This window comes from Hipposideros armiger, unplaced genomic scaffold (assembly GCF_001890085.2).
Source record: "Hipposideros armiger isolate ML-2016 unplaced genomic scaffold, ASM189008v1 scaffold_376, whole genome shotgun sequence".
NCBI classification, from domain to species: domain Eukaryota; kingdom Metazoa; phylum Chordata; class Mammalia; order Chiroptera; family Hipposideridae; genus Hipposideros; species Hipposideros armiger.
In genome coordinates this window covers 176,021-199,933 of record NW_017731726.1, presented here as the reverse complement: position 1 = coordinate 199,933, position 23,913 = coordinate 176,021, and the positions used below count along the sequence as shown (strand labels likewise).

The following is a 23,913-nucleotide window of genomic DNA, read 5'->3' as shown; positions in this document are numbered from 1 at the left end:
TAACTCAAAGAACAACTTAATCATAATGTTTTCTCTTTAGCTCTGAAAAAAATAACAAGTAGATTTAATTAGTTTAAGAAAAACAGCTAAGTGTATTTGTAACTTATAATTCATTATTTTGACACATTTTATCTGGTTTTCATTGTCTTTATTTTTTATATACAACTTCTAAATTTTTAGTATTTATATAAACTTACTTTTATTCAAGAATATAGACTTTTGTCTGTGGAACTGGCTGTCTTAGGTTGGGGATTGAATTTGCCACACCTTTTTTTCTTTATTTTCTTTATAATGTTATAAATAAATGTGAATCAGGAGCAAACAGACATGATGAAATAACAACTAGGCATTATGTCTTAATGCAGAAAAGCTTACTTTCTATAATCTACTCTTTCAGGCCTTGTTTTAGTATGAGAAGGAAAAATATAGACATTGAAAATTTCTCCATAAATAAACTCACAAACGTTATAAAGATTAAAACATTCTCTAAAGCTGATAAATACGTGTATTTCTGAGAAGAAAACAATGCTTGTTGATTTTAGTGTATTTTGATATCACAATACTGATTGATATGGACAAGAAATTTATTGAGAGCTGTTGGAACATTTTTACAACATGCCATTCATGTGATAGAGAACATATATGCAGTGAATTAGAGAATTTACGTGATTAACAGGGAATATATATCAATTTTTTTTTTAAATCTCTCTACTTCATTTACAAAGCAGCATTTCTTCACAAACCAGTCATTTGAGGGTCTGTGGTTTAGACAGGGTGTTTGGAGAGGGTTTGTGCCTTCTTTTTCTCTCCCCTCCTGAACATTACTGCAATTTTCTGCAAACTCTTCCTTTTGCTCTGTTCCCTGCATTAAAGTGAGCAAATGCTATTGTTCTGTGAAAATCCAAGTTTCACTCATTTAAGTCAAGTGAGTTCTCAAATTAATTTCAAACGTGAAGCCTGGTCTTCACCTGTATCCAGAAGTCTCTTAACTTTACAGAGGTGAAGGAGGAATGAAAACAGAACAAAACAAAAATCTAGGAAGAAGGGGAAAAAGCAAGCAGAGACTGAAACACTGGTCAGTCTTCCTCTGCTCCAGTCAAGAGCAAGCATTCTACTGCAGCCCATTGCTCCTTTAATTTCATTATTTTTCTTAAGAAAGAACAGTGTATGTTCATTGGTATGAGCAGTATAAAAATAGGAAGAACTTAAGAAGCCTTCTCCTCTTCTCTGTATAATCGATCATTTTTCTTCAATAAATCTTTCCTTCCCCACCTTTTCTCTCTAGCCCTCATTCTGAAGATTTATCATGTATTACCTCATCTGAATTATGTTTGCCCATCTTTTTCATCAATTTTTACCCCAACTTTCTATTGCTTTGCATTGTAAAGTAGACTTGTCGTTTTATTATTGTTACTATTTTTTTTTTACATTTTCCTGAATTTTGCTAAAATTTTAAGAAAGAATTCTGTGGTTTACTCTTTCTAATATTGCAGTGTACAAGTCAAATGTCCTTTCCACTGTCAATTTACATTCACTTTTCTGTGAGCATTTTGTGTGATGAATCATGATTTAGTCAGGATAAGAATATCGCTTCCACTATCCCCTGCTGTTAGTAGTAAGTGCCTTTCTTTATTTCGATATTTAATCAATAGGAAATACCTACATTATTGGGTTAGCCCATGTTTCATGTTTTCTAAGGTATCTTTCATGCAGTGAACTTTATTAGGTCTTGTCGTCTGACTTTCAAGTTCATGTCTCCAAATGAACTGGTTAGATTGAACTCCAAAGGTCCTACTTATTGTAATAGTCTCTATCTGTAAAGCTTTTAGACTTCCTCTCTCTGCTCTAAATTTGCAACAGCTATTCTCATACTTGACTGCCATTCTCTGCCGCCTTCTTTCCTGTGGACAGGATGCCCCCTCTGTGCTGTCTTTCCATCCTTAGATGTATCTGAGTGCCTCATTTACTCTAATTGCTGCTAAGAAACCAGCTGCTGCTGAATACCCCCTTTGGTGTGTGAACATGGAGATGCTCTCCTAGGGTTTTAATCACTGGGAATTTTTGATGTGCGCCCATTTTTGTTTCTAATATTCTATTCCATGGATCTCTTGAGTTAGAACCCCCGAAGAGTTTGCATAATGCCTAAGTTGAGTAGTTTACTAAACAATTGTGGGTTTTCATTTATTAGTAATAACAGTGATGATCACTTATAATAACAACAGTGAAATCTATTTGTTGGGCAGTTACAAGGTGTCAGGACTTTTGCAGAGTTTACACGCTTAACTTCATTTCATCAACTTCATTTCATTGTCAAAACAACACTCTGCATTCAGGACCCTCCCAGGCCTCACCCTGTGGATCTATTTCTTTGGCTGGTCCTGATTTGTATCCTCTGTAATAAAACTGCAATAGTAGCAAGTACAGTGTTTCCCTAAGTTCTGTGAGTTGTTCTAGTGAATTATCTAACTTGAGGGGGGATATGGGAACCCTCGCATTTGTAGCTAGTTGAACAGAAGTAGGGGTGGCTTGGAGACTCCCAAACCTATGGCTGGAGTCTGAAGTGGGGGGCAGCTTTGTGGGAGACGATGGCTTTAACCTGTGAGGTTGGTGCTGACACTAGGTGGTCAGCCTTAGAATTGCACTGCAGTACATGCCACAGGGTGGTCCTGAGGACAGCGATGATGATGATGATGATTGATGATGCCTGCCCCATGGGGGTGTTCTTGATGAATAACTGAGTTACTATTTATTTATTAGTTTAATTATTAATAGCTGAGTTACTGCTTAGAGAAGTAATTGGCTCATTGTCATATTACATAAGTGTTTGAGAAATGACAAAAAGAGAAAAACAGATGTTCTGTATTCATCTGCAAAATCATCTAAAACATAAAAGCCTTCTAACTATAAGTTGAGACAACAGAATTAGGCCTTTAGCTCAATGCTTTTAAACTGATTATGACCATTTGGAGAAAAATCTTATTTTCTGGGCAGCTGGAAAGAAAATCCAATTTCAGAAAAGACCAGCTTTAGTTGGGTGAACTCTTTGATTAGGTTGCTTCAAGGCTGGGTGTCCAGTGCTTCTGAGTCCCCTGGAACTCAGCATGGAGAAAAGATGCTCTGTGTGGGGCCAAGAAAGCTAAGAGGAGGCAGAACTGAACAGGGCTAAGGGCCACGGGGAAGGGACTGCAGCGGGCAGGGGAACATCTTTGGGTGGCGTTAGCCAAATAGCCATCGACTAGGAGACATAGCCTGTGGGGATTTTTGAGTGGAACAAAATGCGTTATGTCATGTGTGTCCTTTTGGACCTCAGTAAAACCTGACATTCACAATAGGCTTAGAGTAGGTTTTGTGGAGGCCCTTGAAGGTGCCGGATTTTATGAAATAGGCTCAGCTTGTTGAATTCATTCAAAAGCAATCCAATTGATGGCTACACAGTGATTTCTTCTGTGGTCTTTCTTACTCAATTGAAAATCAATATGGTTTTCATATTGAAGCCATTTCAATAATCATTTCCATTGATCCTCATTTAAACTCCATAATTTAGGATGGATAGTCATAATCATTCACATTTTGTTTATAGAGACAGAAGCTCCGTGGTGTGACAGACTTAAGGGTATAGCTAGTCAGTGACGACTGCAATTAGAACCCAAGTTGTTGGATTTTTGGTTCACGCCCTCCAGCCTGAGGCAGGAACAAGCTCAGGAAGATGGTCTGAGCATCTTCATAGCCGCATGGTTACGCACAATCTTGGCATGCAGATCTAAAAAAGTTTTACCTGTGAGAGAGATAGCTTTTGACCTATGCTTCAACAATGCACATGGGGACAGTCATTGTGGAAATGTCTCCTTGTAATGTAGACCAGGATGCTCGGATTAGCACTGAAAAGTGCACTTTACTCTAAGACCCTTAGGTGCAATCGATCTCAAGACATTCATTTCCTCACTCCTGCTGGTTGAACATCACACCCTGGTTATACCTGTAAGGCAGCTGTTCTTGAAAATTTACTCCTGACCCTGAATGACTCAAGCATTTTCCAAATCAGCACAGCGTCAGTAACTATTCTACAGTAAAATGGCATCATCTGAGATAAAGTTGAACCGGACTCCCAGTTCTCCATTCTTCAGAGTCTTCATTTCATTTGCAAGCTCTTGCACTGTTGTCGTAGATGTCAGGGAAGCTGTGGCTGGTGCTGAGCAGTCTGGATTTTATTAGTATGTTGTCCAGAGGAATTCATGAAAATAAGCATTGAGGTATGAACATACAGAGCACTTCCACCAGCATCCTTGTGTTTGTATGTTGAACTTTATTTACTGTTTAATAAATGTTTTCAGTGATTAGAAACATTCTTCGTTTGTACTAGTTTTATGTGTGACATAAATAATTTGTAAGTCCATTTCAAAATATTGACACTTATCATTAAAAAAGGAAACTGTGTCTTAGAGACTTCCCCTTTTGAGCAAGAATGACATTTGGAGTGAAATCTTACTATGCATGCTTCGTGTAAATAAAGCAATGTTAGTTACACCTCAGACTTTGGTGATTGGCTCAAAGTATCATACTTAGTGAATGATAATGTTGTTTCACATAAATATCCAATATTAAATACCTATTCAGCAAAATTAATATATGCTAGAGAGTCACTGCTAGCAAGTGTAACACTTGTCATCTTCAGAAACTCCCTTCATATATGTATAGAGCTGCTGGATTCATCTTATTTTAGAGATTAAAAAAAATTCTTTGCAAATATCTATTGAGAACTGGTAAGATGAATATGAGATGTCATAAAAACAATATAATTTTTAACCCAACCACAAGTCGCATGTTGAATTTTTTATTTGTATTTTAGACACAAGCTATATTTTACCAAAATGGTTTTATAAATTGTAATTTTTTTTTTCCTGCGAAAACTAAAGTCATTTTGAGGGGAACAAAAGAAAAGAATTAACTTAAAACTCTCCAGGAACAATTTCATTCAATATTAGTCTTTGGATCATTATCTTATTTTATACATGCAGAAAACCCCAAATTCCCTACAATAAATAATTTGTGTAGCTGTGTTCCAAGGATTAAATTTGAGAACTATCCAGTTCATTACTTTAACCACTGAAATAATTGAGTCACATATGCCATTTCTTCACATTTGTTTCTGTTAGATCCTTTTCTTCATTGGCCTAATATATCTCAATATAGTCAATTTTATTTGTTCTCTATAGTTTTCTAAAATTGCTATACATATAATGGGCAATAATTGTTGCTTTTGTTAGTTTTATTTTACGATGTTCCTCTTTCCATTTTCAGAAATAAAATCTCAGTTCCTACAAGGCACATTTGCTCTGCATGAAGTGCTTTTTATGTTTATAGAAATAAGTAAATCTTGAATAAATCCCGTAGAGTTTGGAAGTTGGTTGCTGATATAGCTCCATCTAGTTCTTTCCACAGTCAGGTCAATCTTTCTCTCCTGAATGATAGCTATTTCATTTTCTTTATGTTTATGGAGCCTGTCATAAGCCTTCTTTTAAAAAAAAACACTATTTCAATCCTATTTTTTCTGTTTCTCACTGATAAATTTCTATTCCTAATAATTTCTTTTTTATAATCAAAATAATATTTTTACTGAAGAAAATTTGGAAAGTGCAGAAAAACATAAATCTGGAAAACAAAACAAAACAAGAAAACAACAACAAAAAAACCAAGACATTCATTAATGTCAAAGAAACATTGCACCAGAGAAGTTAATGCAGAAAGACATTATTCAAGAGTATTTCGAGAGGAATGATACTGCACTCAACTTCATACAACAAGGCCAGAGAGCTTTTTGGCACTGAGGTGAGCTAGTGGAAGAGTGTTGGGGGATGTCATCTGGAATTTTTATCAAAGTGATTAGGCCATCCTAATTGGCACTTATGGAAGTTAGGCTCCTATCCTCATAGAGACTGGGAGACAGTGGCTATATCTTTTGTACGATAACATTTCAGATGATGGCTCACAAGTCTTTGAGAAAGACATTGCTGGGTTGTAGAAGAGTTACATCTCAAAGGGGCAGAGAAAGAATTTACAATTGCAAGTCTCTAATTGCTTATAGAAAGGGGAGGTCAGTGGTCTAGAGCTGGGGAGAAGACAATAGTTTAGTTGAGATGAAGGAAATGTTAAATCCTTCATGACTAGTCTACCTTTTTTGATGAAACTACTATCAGTCGGCATATTTCTTCTTATCCTTTATGTTTCTTCATTATTAGCTTGAGGTCTTGCTCTCTATATGCAATTTCATCTTATTTTTCAAAAATACACCTCATAAATATTTTGCCATGATTGATGAACATTTAATAAGTATTAAAATACATACCAATGATTACTTAAAATTATTCCTTTTTCTAGAAAAAAAAACATTTTAATACATGTTTATATTCCACAGTGGATAATCAGTGAAAATTTAAATCTATAAAAATTAACTTGTGTGAATACAATTGTTAATCACAATGATTTAAATAAAATGTGTTTTATTTAAAAAAATGGGATAGAGACCTAAAGAAAAATTGTTCCATAAATGCATAAAACATTATCACATGCCATCAGCCTAGGTACATGTTTTGCATTTTTCTTGTTGAAAATATGTGCATGGCTAATATGTTGCCACTAAATTAAATTATATTATTTAGAGTCATTTTTTTCTTACATGAATAAGTATTTGTAACCAGCTGCTTGCAATTATTGTTAGTAATAGATCCTAGAGTATATAACCTATGATATTATTGAGTGTGTAAATAATTTTTTTAAAGATGCAAGAGAAAAGTATATGTAGAGATTATGCATTAGTATTATAGGGCTTGATATACACTGAGATAATACCTAGTCTAATTCCTGCATTTGATAAAGGTGAAACTGTGGTCCAGAGATTTTGAAGGCTTTAGAGGTCAGGTAGCAGCCAACTTGAGGTAAATACTGAGTTAGAATGAGGTCTGTGTGTTCTTGGACCAACTGTAGCTCTCAAGGAGCCTGCTGTTAACATTGCGATAAGATTTGAGATATGAAAGGGGTATTTCAACTATTTTAGTAAACTCATTATTTCTTCTTTTTATAAATGTTTTATAATGGGTGATTTTATGTGTTTCATAAACTATCTTCCTAGTTTCTACCTGACCAATCAGACCACTGCTTTAAGTTTTTTACTCAGAAGATTTTGTATGTGCAAAACCTCTCTCTCTTTTTTTTTTAATCTCCAGAAAAAGGAGATGACTGGATATCAAGGAAATATTTTGATTGATTTGAGGGTGGAATTTAGATGTAGGAAGTATGACATGGTGGTTAAGATAACAAGCTCTGGAGCTCAATCCCAGCTCTACTACTGGCTGCTGTGTGTCCAGGTCAATTTCTAATCTTCTCTGTGGCCCTCAGTTTACTCATCTATAGAATAGGCATAAAATAATGCATACCTTATAATGTTGTTGTCAGATGAAGAGTTAATCCTCATAGAGTACTTAGAACAGACTGTCACTCATTAAATGTCATATAATTATTAAAATGGTTTGCCAGTGGTTCAAGGTATAGAAAATACGTATAGGGAAACCACAACTGCCTTCAAATACCCAAAGGGCTCTCACGTCAAAGCAGCATAGTGCACGCTCTTTGGAGCTCTTGGAATGATAAATACAAATTAGAACAGACAGACATTGTTCCAGAGTTGCTCATGGAAGAAATAAGGCTTCTTTGGGAGTTATGGATATCTTATCACTTGATGGTATTCAAGCAGAGCTGGATATGAACATTTTATGAGCATTATAAGTATTCCACATTTATAGAGAATTTTTAAAATTAATAACTATACTATTGGGAGGGACATCCGCCATGGGTGTTGAGCACCCTCTACTTACTTTCTTGCTCAGTTTGTCAGACTGCAAAGCATGCAGATGACTAAATAACTCAAGGAGGCCACAGCATTTACTCCCAAAGAAGGGGCACTGGCTTGTCTGCTGCTTGTTAGAATGTCTGATGCTTGCTTAAGTGGTACCCAACTCTTGTCAGATTCCTCTACTATAACACACACACACACTGCATGTGTAGGCATCCGTTTAAGGTCCACCTTGTTGCCTCCTCCTACCCGCCATGGGACAGGGTTCGGGAGAACTGGTGTAAGAATGAAGCCTTGGATGCTGTGTTTCCGCAAGTAATGAAGTTCTCTGATCCAGGAATGTCTTGTCTTCTGTACCCATTCATGATACAGTCAGAAGCTAATCTGTTAGAGCTTGTAAGTAGAGCAAAACCACAGAAACTTCACCGTCCTGGACAATTAACAGCTAATTTTATTGCCTGCTTATTACCATAGTCCTTGTGCAAAACCCTTTAGTGCATTATGTTAGTAACCCCTCAGAAAGGCCTTTTTTACAGAGCGATTTTACAAAATGCTTGTATAACTTGCCAGAGGTGGCAGAGCCCAGGTATCAAACTTGAGAGTTTTTCTAACTAAGAAATGTATGCTTGTTACAGCTGTATTGTACCTTGCTGCCTCTTTTTAATATATGCCCCCCCCTCCACACCTACTTGAAAATATCTTCATTGACTAAAATACTACAAAACATCATCATCCACAGTTCAAAAGGAGTAAAACTGATCACACATTCTAGTAAACATGTTCTTTAGCTATCTCTCCTATTCCCTTGGGCGTGGCCTGCATGCACTCATTTACTAGTCTGCCTTTACTGCTTACAGGTTCCTAGATTAGAGTTAGAAGATAGGGCATAGGGATGGGCTGTAAAACAGTAAGACACTGTGGTTACTGAAAAAAGCTCTTCAAATTACTCTCTCCCTCCCTTGTCAAGTTTAAGATGTAAAATTGTTTGTGTTTATATATACTAACAATCAGCGACTGGAAATTGAAATTTAAAAATACATTTATAATGACATGAAAACATGGACTACATCAGAATAATTCTAACAAATTATTTGTAAGATTTTAATGCCAAAAACTACAAAATACTAGTAAATTAGTGAAGATTAAAATAAATGGAGAAATATACTGTGCTTATGGGTGACACAACTCAACATTGTTAATATATAGATACTTCCCAAATTGATTTATCAATTAAATGAAATACTAATCAAAATCTTGATAGGCATGTTTATAAAAATTGACAAATAGATTCTAAAATTGATGTGAAAATGCTAATAATTACTTCAAATAGCCAAAACAATTTTGAGAAAGAAAACAAAATTGAATGTCTCACATTACCTGATTTCAAGCCATACAGTGAAGGTACATTAATCAAGACAGTATTATATTAGTATAAGAATAGACTATTATATCAATGGAACACAATGGAGTGTCCTAAAATAGATCCATTCATATATAGTCAATTGATTTTTAACAAAGTCTTAGGTATTGTTTGGGGGAAGATGTTCTTTTCAGAAATGATGCTGGAACATTTGAACAGCCATATGAAAATAATGAACCTCGGCTTATATATAGCACCATATACAGGAAGCTGCTCATAATAGATAATAGAACTAAATATAAAGCATAAAACTATAACATTTCTGGAAGAAAACCTAGGAGAAAACCTTGTTGACCTTGGGTTTGTAGAAGAATTCTTAGGTAAGACATAAGAAGCACAACCCGTAAAGGAAAAAAATGTTCTTTGAAACACTCTGTTAAAAAAACGAAGAGAAGATGCAGACAGGGAGAGCTATTTGCCAAGTGTATATATGATAAAGGACTTGAATCCAGAATATATAAACTCAATAGTATTAGAAAAAATAACTCAGTAAAAAATAGTCAAAAGATTTGAACTCACACTTTCCCGAAGAAGAGATACTTATATTAAATAAGTGCATTTAAAATGCAAATTAGAACCACAGTGAGAAGCCACTAACACACTTCCTAGAATGTATTCAAAAACAAAAACAAAACCCAAAAAAATCCCACCAGTATTGGCAAGAATGTGAAGGAAGTGGACCTCCAATGCATTGCTGGGGGAAGAACCAAATGATATAGCCACTTTGAAAACAGTTTGGCGTTTCTTCTAGATAGTTAACAAAGGAAAGCATATGTCTACACAGATACCTGTCATCTACACAGACATCTGAATTCCATTCAGAATTGACAGAAACTGAACACAACCCAAATCTTCGGTGAATGGAGAGCCCACGTGTAGTACATCCTATACAATGCTACTCCGCAATAAAAACCAAAACTTTTGATATATGGAGCAGCATGGATGAGTCTTCAAAACATTATGTTAAATAAATGAAGCCAGACACAAAAGGCTACATACTCTGATCCCTTTCATGAGGGATTTTAGAAAAGACAAAACTGTAGTGAAAGAAATACTCATTAGTGGTTGTAATGGTTGGGAGACTAAAGGAGATAATTAACTCCAAAGGATTGGCACAAAGCGACAGTTGGGAGTGATAAAAATTCTGCATGTTGCTGGTTATGTTGGTTACACCACTAAATATACATTCATGTATATGTGTCAAAACTCTTGAACTTCAAAGGGTGAGTTTTACTATCTGTAAATGTAACTGAAAAACTTGAGTTTTACAATAGCTAAAAGTACACTGAGTTTCAATTAGAATCGCAACTACTGTTGTAGACTACATGAAATAATTATATACGATGCACTTGATTAAATATGTATTTCTGCTTGCATGGTAATATTTATGAAACTTTAAAATCTTAACGTAAAATGTTATAATAAAAATTCAACATTTACATTGTGTTTATTTTTTATGAACATTACAAAATAGTGGCTTTCTTTTGGCAATGAAGTCTATAGGAAAACAAAAACATGAAGTAGTTCTTATTTTATTTTTTTGCCTAGATTGAGCTGGATGGAAATAATAAAACTTATTCTCTTTGTTATATTGCAATCTTACACATGCCATTTTTCTCCCATTACCCTATTGTTATTTAATTACAAACTCCACAAATATTTCCCATAATGCTTTAACCTATTTTAAATCCTGTATGTACAATATTTTAATTAATTGTATAATTTTGCCTTCACTTGTTTGTGATTAATTTTCACATTTAAATATCTTGCTTAGTTCAGTCATGTGTTTCAACCTTCACTTTTAAATTGCTTACTGATTTGTTTACTATAGTCATATATACATTCAGAAACATATTCTTCTCAAGTGGAATATTTTTTCTTTTAAATGTGAAATTGAATGAAATTCAGAGCTAAGAAAGGTTTACAGATTTTCCTTTTTTTCTTTTTCCTTATGCAATATCGAGAAGCCGTTTTTTATCTGAATAAAACAACTTTCTGTAGTCAAGATGTCCTGTTGTGTTAATTTATGATTGATATGGCCATGTTAGAAGGAAACTAACTATAGTATTGATTACTTCCTGTAGGAGTCCCCTGGTGTTGCCAATTGCCAAGCAAGACAGTTTGTTGGAAAAAGACATTATGTTCAAAGATGCAACAAAAGGTCTATGCAAGAGACAAGCTCAGGATAGCCCTCCTGAAAACGCCACTGTAAATGGCCCCACCAAACCTGAGCAGGTAATTACACCCTTACTGAGTGTCTGCTAGTATTGTGTCCTATATGTCCAAAAACAAATACCTACTAATTTCCATTCAAAGAAAATTTAATGAAAGCGTGGATTAATATTTTGTTTAAAATTTCCATTGATAAATTGTTACGGTATTTTACTGACCATTAACCATAACTACTATTTTGTTTTATAAGGATTTGAATTTTACAGTCTTATGTATCAGGAATGTAAGCCCAGCCAATATGTTAATTCCCAAATATTTCCAGTTCTGTCTTTAGACATCATTTTTATTATCATATAGACTCTATTTTTTATTTCCTTCAAATATCCCAATATTTTCTATAACAAGAAGAAAGATAAACCAATCACTGAGTGGTTTATCCTTAAAAGTAACAGTGATTGTGTATTGTGTATGCGTTTGTATGTATGTGCATGGCCCAGTGCCCAGGTTATAGAAGATCACTGTGATGTGCTTGGAGTTACAGAATTTAATGTATTTTATGTGATCATTTCCATAGAAATAAATGATTTTTATGTGTGTCATATTCTATAAATAGCAAAGTAATTTTATAGATGTTAGATTAATCTTTGAAATGTCTTGTTTCAGTGTATCTAATTTTGAATGTTTTAAAAATATTTTAACTAGATTTTCTAAGGACTGTTTTCAAAAGTTTTTTTTTTATTTCATTAGTTTTCATTTTAAAATAATTAAAACAGCAAAACATTTGAAATACTTTTAAATTTCAGTAGGTGTCTTCATCTGCTCAGGCTGCCATAACAAAATACCACAAATTAGGTGGCTTGAGCAACAGAAATTTATTTCTCACAGTTCTGGAGACTGGAAGTTCAAGGTCAAGGTGCTGGCTAGTTGAGCTTCTGGTAGAGGCCCTCTTCCTGGCTTGCAGATGGCTGCTTTCTCACCGCGTCCTCATGTGGTGGAGATAGGGAGAGAGAGAACCAGCTCTCTGGTATCTTGTCTATGGGCACCAACCCTATGGGATCAGGGCACTACCCTATGAGTGTGTTTAATTTTCATTACTTCCTGAAAGCCCTATTTCCAAGCACAGTTAGTTACATTGTTGGTTGGAGTCCCAACATATGAATTGCCGGGGACACAATTCCGTCTGAAGCAGTAGGCAAATTGAATGTTAGATAAATTTAAGGCAAAGTTTTTTCTTAACTTTCTTAAGGATCCTATGAACTTCCTGTAACCTTAAATGCATATTACTAAGTGGAACAAGCCAATCTGGAAAGGTGACATATACTGTGATTCCACTATTTGACATTCCGAAAAAGGCAAAACTATGGAGACAATAAAAATATCAGTGGTAGCCAGGATTTGGGTGAGGGAGAGATGAATAGGAGGAAAACAGAGACTATTTAGGGCCTTGGAGCTACCGTGTATGATACTGTAATGGTGGATACATGTCATTATACACTTGTTAACATCCATAGAACATCCAACACCAAGAGTGAACCCTAATGTAAACTATGGACGGTGGGTGACAATGGAGTGTCAATTTGGGTTCATCCACTGTAGCTAATGTACCACTGTGGTGGGGATGTTGAAAATGGTGCGGGCTGTGTGTGTAGGGCCAGGAGTATATGGGAAATCTCTATACCTTCCTGTCAGTTTTGCTGTGAATCTAAAACTACTCTAAAAAAAAAAAAAAATCTTAAAAAAATGAGAGAACATCCACAACATAAGGTCAAGTATAATCCTTTTATACTTAAAACCCTTTTACACTTAAAAGTAGAATGACTTTTCTTTTTTTAATGTAAGCTCTTTATTATTGTATCCTAGACATTAAAAGCAGTTGTAGTTCTATTCTTTTTATTTGTTATGAACTGTGGTGTTCGACTATAGTCGAATGATATTTTCATGCCACTGACTGCGGCGTTTGACTTTATCCAATGAACTCAGTGTTCCAGAAAGGACGTTTAGGAAAGCAGGTGTACATTTTTCTCTATTTTTTGTGTTTTTCAAGAATGGATAACAATAGGAAATTTTTATACTTTAAAGTAATCATTTATTTTAATAAAATGTAGCACCTTAGCTGTATTTACTTAAAAATATAAGTGCTGTAATTATTTTTTGTAGATGTTTGATACATTTTGGAGAAAAAAGTTGAAATCAGTTAACACAGCGAAAGGGTTAAAGAGGGAGTGGCTTATTGAGGATTTATGTGCATATGTTACCTATGTAACATTCTCCCCCATCTCCCACTGTATGCATCACACTGTCATACATTCTTGGCCATGAGCTTCCCTGGCAGGCCTCCCCAGAGAAAGAACAAAGGAAGAACCCTGATTGGGTTATACATTCACATTTTCTAGGAGAGCTTTAGAAAAAGCTGGTCAGAACAATGAAGTTCTGATTAATGTTTTAAAGAGGAATATATAAGTTAGAAAAAAAAAACTTTTAATTGAAACAGAAACCACAACATTTTTCCTTCCAGATTTTTATAACATGTAGGCCTTAACAAATGGTAACTGTGTAAATGACTGTTCAAGGCTTGATGTAAACTTTTTTGGTTCTAATAATCACCCAAATTAATAATTGCTATTATAATGTCTATGAGAATGTAGAATTTGTCTTAAGTTGCTTAGAAATGGGTAAGCCATTCTTCCTTCTTTTCCCTTTTTGTTCTGTTTTCCCTTCGCATTCCTCCTCTCGCCTGCCCTGTCCTCTTCTTCCATTTTCTTTCCAGTTTCCTACCTTCTTCTTCCCTCTCTTTCTTCCTCTCTCTCTTCTTTCCTTTCAGAATACTGTATTTATTTCTATTTAGTTCAAGCTTGAAAATCAGGTCAAATTTTTATCCCATTTAGTGAAGGCATGTTAGCCTGGGAGTTAAAGAGAAGGCATGATGAAGTCATACACATTTGCTGTGGTTCAGGTCTGCCACGGGAGCTCTATGACTCTGCAAATTGTTTAACCCCACTAAGCCTCATCTGTGAAATGGGTACACAGTACTGACCTCATATGGTTGTTATGAAGATGACAAAAGGTTAAGGCTATAAGGTGACAGCCTTTTACCAAAAACCAAATAAAAACTCAGTAAGATGTATTCATTATTTTATTGTTATTATTTCTATAGACTGTATATTAGGTTTTGTCAGAGTGGTTGAGTCCTCTAGTCACTAATTCATTTGTTCTTAATTCATGTAAATCCAGGGTGCACATCAACCAGGTTTCATTGTTTTAATGTAAATATGGATTATTTTAGAATATAATAATACAAAATAATAATTTATATTGGTTAACATTTTAAATCTTAAAAATGCTTTTACCTGTATCATCTTTATCCTCAAAATACCACTGTGAGCAATTTATTGTATTTTCGATGCTTAACTTACGCTCACGTTTCAAACTGAGTTTATACCAACCAAACTGAAACTAAAGAAACTTAAGCAAATTGCCTAGAATCATAAGTGTTTCTTTTACACTGTATCCCATGTTCTTTTGAGGATACCACAGCAAGCTTTGTCTCCCTCTTCCAGGGCCCTGCTGACTGTGACAGTTCTATAAATAGGAAAAAATGTTTGCATTCCATGGGGCCATGTCCAGGTAGGGGTTTCAGAGATCGAAGAGAAGAGAATTCTCTTTCTAAGTCCACAGATATACCAACATTCACATACACAGAATGGAAATCCTCAGCCAAACAAGGTATAGTAAGTGAAAAGAACTGCTAAATTTCACTTAGAGACACCTAACAGAATAACAAAAGCAAGGAAAAAACAATTAAAATGCTCTCCATACGTGGTGCGGTGCCGGCTACAGCTTTGGGAAGCTCAGTATAAAGTATTTTGACAGATTAGCACCCCTTTCCCTGTCATAACTATGGCAGCCACCTTGTGGGGTTTTTTTTTGTTTGTTTCCTCTTATCTCTTCATTCATGAATGCTGGGTCCTTTCCTCCTAATCTGCCTTCCCCGAGGTCTTGTTGCCCTTATCCCAGTTGTCAGACCATCTCTTGCCCTTGGAACTTGCAGTTCTTGGATACATACTACTCACCTTCTGGAGAGAAAAGTCGCAAACAATCAACAAAACAGCAGAGTGGGCAGCACTCAAAGCAGTATTGACAAGTGGAGACAAGGAATCAGTGAATTCAGAATATTTTCAAAACTTAAATCTCCTTTGGATCTTAAAACATTTCTGGAAGTGTTTCTACTATGTTCTTACTGACTTTCTAGCCTCAATTTTGTGTTTTAGATCTCCAGTTTTGGAAATATATATGAAGAGATTTATAATGGATATTTATATTTCTTCAGAGGAGCCATAATTTTTAATTCTCTAGAGGATGTTGATTTTTTTCACATATTTATCCCATCTCTTTTTTGACTATTATAATTGTTTGGTAGACATTGGTAGTATATACTGTTGAGTTTACAAGTATGACATAAAACTATTCACAGACATATTTTTCTTGCTTTGTTACCAGCTGTCACAAAGCTTTTGAAATCTTTGTCAAGAATGTGTCCCTTTGATAACCTTGCTTAAGATTGATTATCAAAGCTTCCTTCCTAATCCTTTTGGAATTTTGATATGATAAATTCTAGGAATTCTTCCCTTGATCTACTCTAATACTGTGTTTGTCACATTTCTTAACTACACACAGACAAGGGAGTCTTCACATTTTTACTGTCAGCCTAGTATTTTCTCTAACCCGTGCAACAGCTGTGCCGCTGTATCTGAAAATCCTCAAGAATACCAAGGAGATGTCTGCAATAGCTCTTTCAGGCTTGTCAGAACAAATGTGGAACTTCTGTTAGTGCTATTCATGCTTTTTCTAAATATGCATGCAGAAATTTGCATTGAGCTCGTTAGAGTTGTGGTTATAAGAGGAATTTTATTATCTTAGTGTAAATCATTACTTCTGAAGGAAAAACCTTGCTCTTGATTTTTCTTCTTTTTGATTTCTTTGGGACTTAGATATATATGCTAACTTGTGGGAGATTTTGTCTTATTCTTACATTATTCAAAGTTATTGCAATCATATTATTGGCTTATTTCATGTATATGCATGAATATGTATATATGGGTGTATTAATTTTGTGTATATATATATATATACACACACACACAAACACACATGCACACACATATACATGCATATTAGTTTTCTAGGATGCATATCTGTATATATAAATCTTTATGCTTTGGGAAATGCTTGCAGACATTAAAAAGAAAAGATATTTACACCCATCCCTAAATTGATGAAAGTTCCCTTTTATGTCTCTCTCTGTATAAAGATTTTTGCTAGTAGTCTTGTCATTTCTAGAGAATACATACTTACCCATTTCCACTTATTTTCTAAACTCCTTTTATATCTAAGAGCAAACAGTCCAGCCTGTGATTCTGAAATATAGTAAAGTTGTCCATCAATATGCATAAACATTTGATCTAGTCTAAATTAATCCTAAGTAATACATCAAAGACAATTCAGTACCACACAGCTGAGCGTGGTAGTCCCTCTTCCTCTTAAATAAATCCAATCCATCCCTCCGCTTCTCAGACCCTTTGCTGGACCATTATTTGTAGCTTGCTAACTGGCCTCAACATTCCCACCTTTCACTCCACAGGAGTATTACATTAAAAATATGAAGCCGCTTCACAATGTCAGACCCTTGCTTCAGCTCTTCAGTGGCACTCCATAGTCTTCAGAATTAAGCAGAGACTCTGCTTGACCTACAAGCTTCACCTGCTCCTTCAACCCCATCTGCTGCCATGTTCTCCCACCCTCCAGCCACAGGAGCCAATGTCAAGTGCATCCACACACTTGTCTCTTTCTGACCTTGGGACCCTTGCCATCTCCTTCCCTCTCCCTGGACCCATTTCTCCCACACCCCAAAGGATGGCCTTTTCAGGTTATTTCCAATTTCAGCTATAACGGGACTTCCTCCAAGAGGAGTCCTCCATCCAATCAAAAGTGCAATTTTTCTCTTTTTCAGAGCATCCTGTATTTTTCCTTCATAGCACTTTTCATACTTGTAGCTTCTTATTTATGTCCTTACTTCTCCCACAGTAGACTGTAAACACTTTGAGGTAAAAGACTTCTTTCCCTTTCTCTCCTTGTACTAAACCTCGAGCATATTGCCTGGCAAAGAATAGGTGAGCAAAGGGAAAAAAGGCAAATTATCAAATATATTTGATCAGATGTATTCATTACCTGGTAGAATTCCTCCACGGTTGCCTAAATCCCAGCTTCTACTTTCGATTTATCATCTGTGTGACCCTAGGGAAATCACTTGGCTTCTCTGGGCCTCAAGTTCTGCATCTGTTAATTAAGGATGTTGGAATATATCAATGAATTGGAACTTTTTAAAATCATTGTTTAGCAGCAAAGAAAATAAAAACTCCAATCCCTAAAGTTGATGAAAGCTGACTGTCTGCTGAAAGCAGCAGAGACCAACTCAGAGCCCCCTGTAGCTGCCTGCCCCCTCTCATCTCCCATGGCAGCCTTGGGGAGGTTGGCAGGAAGTTTACCACTAGTGTCCATGGCCATTGCTAGATGTTTTACTGATTGCATAAAAACACACCCCATTATTTCTCACTTATCTGCAGAGCAGGCACCATGCCAAGCCCTCCACACACATTCAATCCTCACAACTGACTCTGAGGAACATCCTATTATTTGTCTTACTTTATGAGAGAATTAAAAGTGACTTCATGATGTTAAGAAAAATGTTCAAGCTCTCACAGATAATACCCCTGGGGTTTATTTAAACACCATTCACTGAGGTGTATATAAATAATTGATGTCTTAGACTTAAATGAGCTTGAATTTTCGAGTTTTCCAAGCATGGTATCTCAAATCAGTATGTAAGATTTTTTCCCAGAATTAGCATGGTTGACGAAAAAGCAGAATGAAACATCACATGGGTCAAGAAGACAGAAGACTACTAGGTGCTTCACCTAGGGGTTAGGCAGAAACGGTTAGCACTGCTTTATTTTCATGCTTCTCTGAAAGCTGTCAGTTTCGGCAGCAGTAAGGGCCTGATTCTTCAAAGTGAAACTAAGTACAATGTTAAAAAACTAATATCACACAATCCCCAAATTGATTTTGACAGCCCAGAAAGTACTACAAGAGCTGGAACTTTATGATTTCTATTCAGCAACAAGTGCTAGTTTTTGGATACCATTCTTGAACTATTTAGGGAAATATTTCTGACAGTATCAAATCCTTAAAGCTATGCCTCTAACCCAAAGTTAAATAACTACTTTTAATAAGACTATGTCATATGTTCTTTATAGGTTAATTCTGAAAGGTATTTTGAGACTTTTTTCTTTTAATGCTGCAGAAACAGAGACAATAAATGCAAGGTGCTGGCTGAGTGTGTGCATGCTATGGGGAGGGGAGAGTCTTATTCCTGACATTTCTGAGGTCCGGAATATTTTACAAATTAATTTTTAATGAATAAACATGATGCTATTGGAATGTTGTGTTTCCCACTTATACAAATGGTTGTATCTCAAATGCCTGAGAGTCCACCGCCATGACACCCTTCCAACTAGAACACATTAAAAAACCAAACCACTCTTCTGTTTGAAATTCTCAGTAAAGAATTTAAGTTTCTATTATTAATGTATTAGGATCAGAAACAGTCTGGGAAAGCAATGACCTGAATTTATGAACTCATGAGAAAGATTGCATTTTGGGAAGTACTTACTCGTATCAGAAAAATTCCTAAATTTAGTTTTTAAAAAATGTGTAGTATTTTTACTCTATAAACATTTAGCTGATAAGCAGTAATATTTAAGTTTAAATTATTTAGCAATAGTACACTCAGTAGTTCAATATATAATACAAATATAAAATGCAAATACAAATATAGAATACAAACACAAATCCTAGTAATACAAGTAAACTTACTGTTATTAAAAATTCACTAGGAGCACCAATGATCTCACAGGAGCGTTAATAAGAATATTCTTGTTTTTTGCTCCTCCGTGTTTCACATAACAAAACCAAAGCTGTCATATCAAACATCTACTTTTCAGAGCATATCTTGTGTATATAAAAATAAACATTGCCCATTTCTAACTTGTAAAGGATAGATTTTCATCTAATCCGAATATCTCTCTTCTTTATTTTTAATATTTCCTAGTTTTAAAATTGATCACTCCATATTAAATTGAATAAGAAAGCGTTTTTGGACAGAATTGTCTTAATTTCACAGCTATAATACTTTAATCTTAAGAAAAATGTAGAGCAGAATAAAAATCACAAGCCAAAATTCTAGAGTTTACTTTGAAAATCTGGCGTCCTCCTAAATGTATGCAGAAACTAAATTCCGGGCACATTGCTTCCATGCCAACAACAGTAATATGCGAAAAAATTTGCTTTAGCTTTGGATGCACTGCAAATACGTGAGCTTTTTTCAGCTGCTCATCTTAGAAAGGACTCAGCACAGTTCAGAGCTGTCGAAATTGTAAGTAGGGACTAGAAAAATCAACATGCTGAAATGATTTTGACAGACTTAATGACTTTGAAGGACGTAAGGAAACGTTGGGGTGGGGGTGGGGTGTGAGTGTGCGTACACACTGGTGGTTATAGAACAGAAATCTTCATCTGAATGTATTTCTCTGTGGTTGTTCAGTTTTTTGTTCCTTGTAAGTGAACCATTTCATCTTTTAATAACAGTTTCAAACGAATGTGGTCTTTAAACTTTTGATATGTAATTGAAATGGAACATCCAACTGTGAAGAAAGTTGATTGCAAAGCAATTAGAATTGATCTTAGTTATCCCCCTCCCCACCCCACCCCAGGTCAAGCTAATGCCTCCTGCTCCAAGTGATGACCTAGCCACGCTCAGTGAGCTCAATGATGGCAGCTTGCTTTATGAAATTCAGAAGCGCTTTGGGAACAATCAGATATACGTAAGTGCCCTTGAAATTGCCTCTTGCACTGCATTTGTCTTGCTGCATATTTTCACCCTTCAGTGCCGCAAATATTACAAATAATGGGTTTGTTGTTGCTTCTGGCCATGCTGATAGCTTATGGTGGATTTCTCAGTGTTCAGGTTGATTCTTTTGGTTCAGTTATAAGGCAAGTTCAGCAAAGTTCCACATTTCAGAGATGTTAAGTGAAAGTTAATATCCTGAGGGTAGACAACTTTCTTGGAATGCTTGCTAGAGCCAGCAGGACATGTGTGTCACTTTTAAAACTGTTTATTTTCTCTAATTTAGTCTGATAGATCTGGTAAAGAAAGCTGAAGAGGAAAATTTGATTATGCATAGAGGACAGCCTCTGTATTTGCATGAAAAGATAAACTATTGCTCCTCTGAATTATCTGGAAATATCTTTGTAAATAATTTATACAGGGATCTTTGATAATAGGATACAAATATATATGACTCACATGACAAACAGCATGGAGAATTGCCTTGCTGTGGTTCTATCCTGGTTTATATGTGTTATTTCTTCCAACACTAGTAACAATTTAGATACCTTGTGATAACAAATTTTACTCTCTCTCTCTCTCTCTCTCTCTCTCTCTCTCTCTCGTGTGTGTGTCTATAGAGAAATCTAATTATACACATGCCTGCTATCCCTTTTTTGCAACACCCATTTTTTCCTAGTCTACTGAGAAATTAAGTAATTTTCGTGTAAATATGAAGTCTGAGATTTCCTTACAAGTAATAAATTGTCAGATGCTGATTGGCCTATGAAAATTCATAGCAGCACCTTAATGCTTGGATAAATCACCTGCCACTGTAAATACACTTAAAATTAAATGCCTCTGTCAGAATTAATAGAGTTGAGTCACTGGGGAAAGTGGTAAACCCAATTACTTTGGTCTGTTACTGCCCCATTACTTGTGAGTTATTTGTAGTCCATTTTCCTGCCTTACCCATCATTGTGATGATGATTATTCTTTTTAAGTTCCTAATTATATTATCAGAAGACTACTGCTTGAATTGTTTTGAATTTCTTTATTTCCTTCAAGCTTTCCAAGTGGCTTTGTCTCCCAAATATCCATTTAATTTAGTTCTCTCCATCTCGGTGACCATCATCCTCTTCAAAGCCATCATCATCCCTTCTCCAACAGCCTCCTAACTTTCTAGAGGAAACTTCACTCCCTTTCAACCTGATCTCACAATGAACTACAGTAATTTTTGTAAAGAACAAATGTAATGTCAAAACTCCCAGTCCTAAAACTTTCCTATAGCTTATCATTTTTTGTGGGAGGATGACCACAGTCCTTATTCTGTAGTCTGGAATCTTCTATGAAACTCATCAGGATCCGGCCCCTGAACACTTTTGTTTATGACTCTTAGGTACTGATCATTATCTTCCTTCCTGCATTGGGGACTTGCCTTATTTTTCCTTCCATAAAGCTCTCTTTCTACCTCCGTGAACATTTAATTTTATAAACTGCCACTCAAAGGTTGTTCAGCCTTTGTGTAAACCTTCCCAGACCTCCCAGATTATTTCACTGTGGAGGATCTTTCTGTAGAGCTTCTAGCAACACTTACGGTTATATGCCTCATTCATGGTTTGATTAGCACCTGACTCCTGTACTAGACTCTGAGCTCAGTGAGAATAGGCCCCAAGGTGGTTTTGCTCACCAAGAGGCCTGGAGTAACACTTTTTTTTTTCTTTTTTTTTAATTGAAGTTTATTGGGGTGACAATTGTTAGTAAAGTTACATAGGTTTCAGGTGTACAATTCTGTAATATATCATCTATATATCACATTGTGTGTTCACCTCCCAGAGTCAGTTCTCCTTCCATCACCATATATTTGATCCCTTTTACCCTCATCTACCACCCCTCTACCCCCTTACCCTCTGGTAACCACTAAACTATTGTTTGTGTCTATGAGTTTTTGTTTCTTCATTTATTTGTCTTGTTTCTTTGTTGTTTTCAGTTTTATATCCCACATGTCAGTGAAATCATATGGTTCTGGAATTTTTCTGTCTGACTTATTTTGCTTAACATAATAATCTCCAGATCCATTCATGTTGTTGCAAATGGCATTATTTCATCTTTTCTTATGGCTGAGTAATATTCCATTGTGTATATGTACCACTTGCTACCTGTTTATCTAACTCTTCCACACAGTGGACTATCTTCATAGACACTCTCTACTATCTGGATAATCAGAATTAATATTCACTTCTTTGCTAAAGTTCACATAAAATATATATTTTCCACTGTGTGTGTGAATCATGGTTTTCCTCTTCTTCATACCTGATATATTGAAGAACTAGATCATCTAGGATCAATTTTGTGATGACTTTTCTAAGTTATGGTATTTGAATTTATTTCTCATGGATAGATAAGCAATTCAAACATTATTGATTGAATACTAATTAGCAATTCTCAAAGTGTACCTTGTAGACGACTGAGTATGTGAACATTGTATTACCAGTCTGAAATGAGATTAAGCATTTAGAAACTTAATAGCAATGTGATGGTTTAATTGGCATCTGTTGAATCTAGTAAAAATCAAGTTTTGCAATTTGTAAGCCTTGGTCTTTTACAATTTTATTTTTCCTCGAATTAATAATCCTTATTATATTTTGCAAAAGTATCAGTCCATGATGAATTGGAAATAAAAGCAAGTGTTTCTTTCCCACAAATATAAAAGCACTAGTTTAATAGATGTCTGAAGATTAAAATATTTGAATTTATCATCTGTTCTGGATACCCACGCTCCCAACACATGCCTCCCAAAGCCTCTCCCATTCCAGTTAATGGCATCCCCTTTCTTCTAGTTTCTAGGCCAGAGTGCCTGGTAAAACTATTGATGCTTACCTTTCTTCTATATCCCACCGATTTTACTGTAAATGTCATCAGCCTTACCTTCATAATATATACAGAATATAATTTCCACTGCTGCTGCCTGGGCCAATCAGAACCAAGATAAAATATTTCAGTTGAATTAATTGTTTAATGAGGATTTTCATCTTTTTTTGCTATAATTTGATTTATTATATAAATGATCTTTCAAAATGATCTGTAAATTGCTCTTTTAAGTAAGTGTATAGCATTCCATTTAGATATTAGGTTGGGAAGTTTCCACACAGTCTGTAGCAGAAGGAAGTTCTCAAACCATCAAGCAGAAAATGGATTGCGATGAGACATGTGCTAGCAAATGCACAGAATAAAGGCACTGCATTTGCTGAATAATTATTGTCAACAGTAACAGAGAAAATAGAATATGCAATGAAATCTCTTCATGGATGGCCAGCCAGTAAGCATATACTCAATATTCTCTTTACAAACGTACTACTAGAACATTGAGATTCATAAAGAAAAAAAAACCCACACAAAATAAAAATAAATCCTATAACATCTGATTAGCCAAGTATGGAGCCTGACTCATCTCAGCCACTTAATAACTTAATATTCCCTTCAGGGTCACCCAGTTGGATATAGTAGGTCATCTTTTCAAGGGCATCACTCAAGAGG

At 35.4% G+C, this 23,913-nt stretch overlaps 1 protein-coding gene across 1 annotated transcript in view; it reads left to right on the top strand.

Moving 5' to 3' along the window:
• Positions 1-23,913, top strand: part of LOC109393330 (unconventional myosin-XVI) — a 457,270-nt gene that overhangs the window by 276,518 nt on the left and 156,839 nt on the right. The window contains exons 10-11 of the mRNA XM_019662415.1: positions 11,351-11,501; positions 20,264-20,374. Of these exons, the coding sequence (XP_019517960.1) occupies positions 11,351-11,501; positions 20,264-20,374 (262 nt within the window). The remainder of the gene's footprint in view (positions 1-11,350; positions 11,502-20,263; positions 20,375-23,913) is intronic.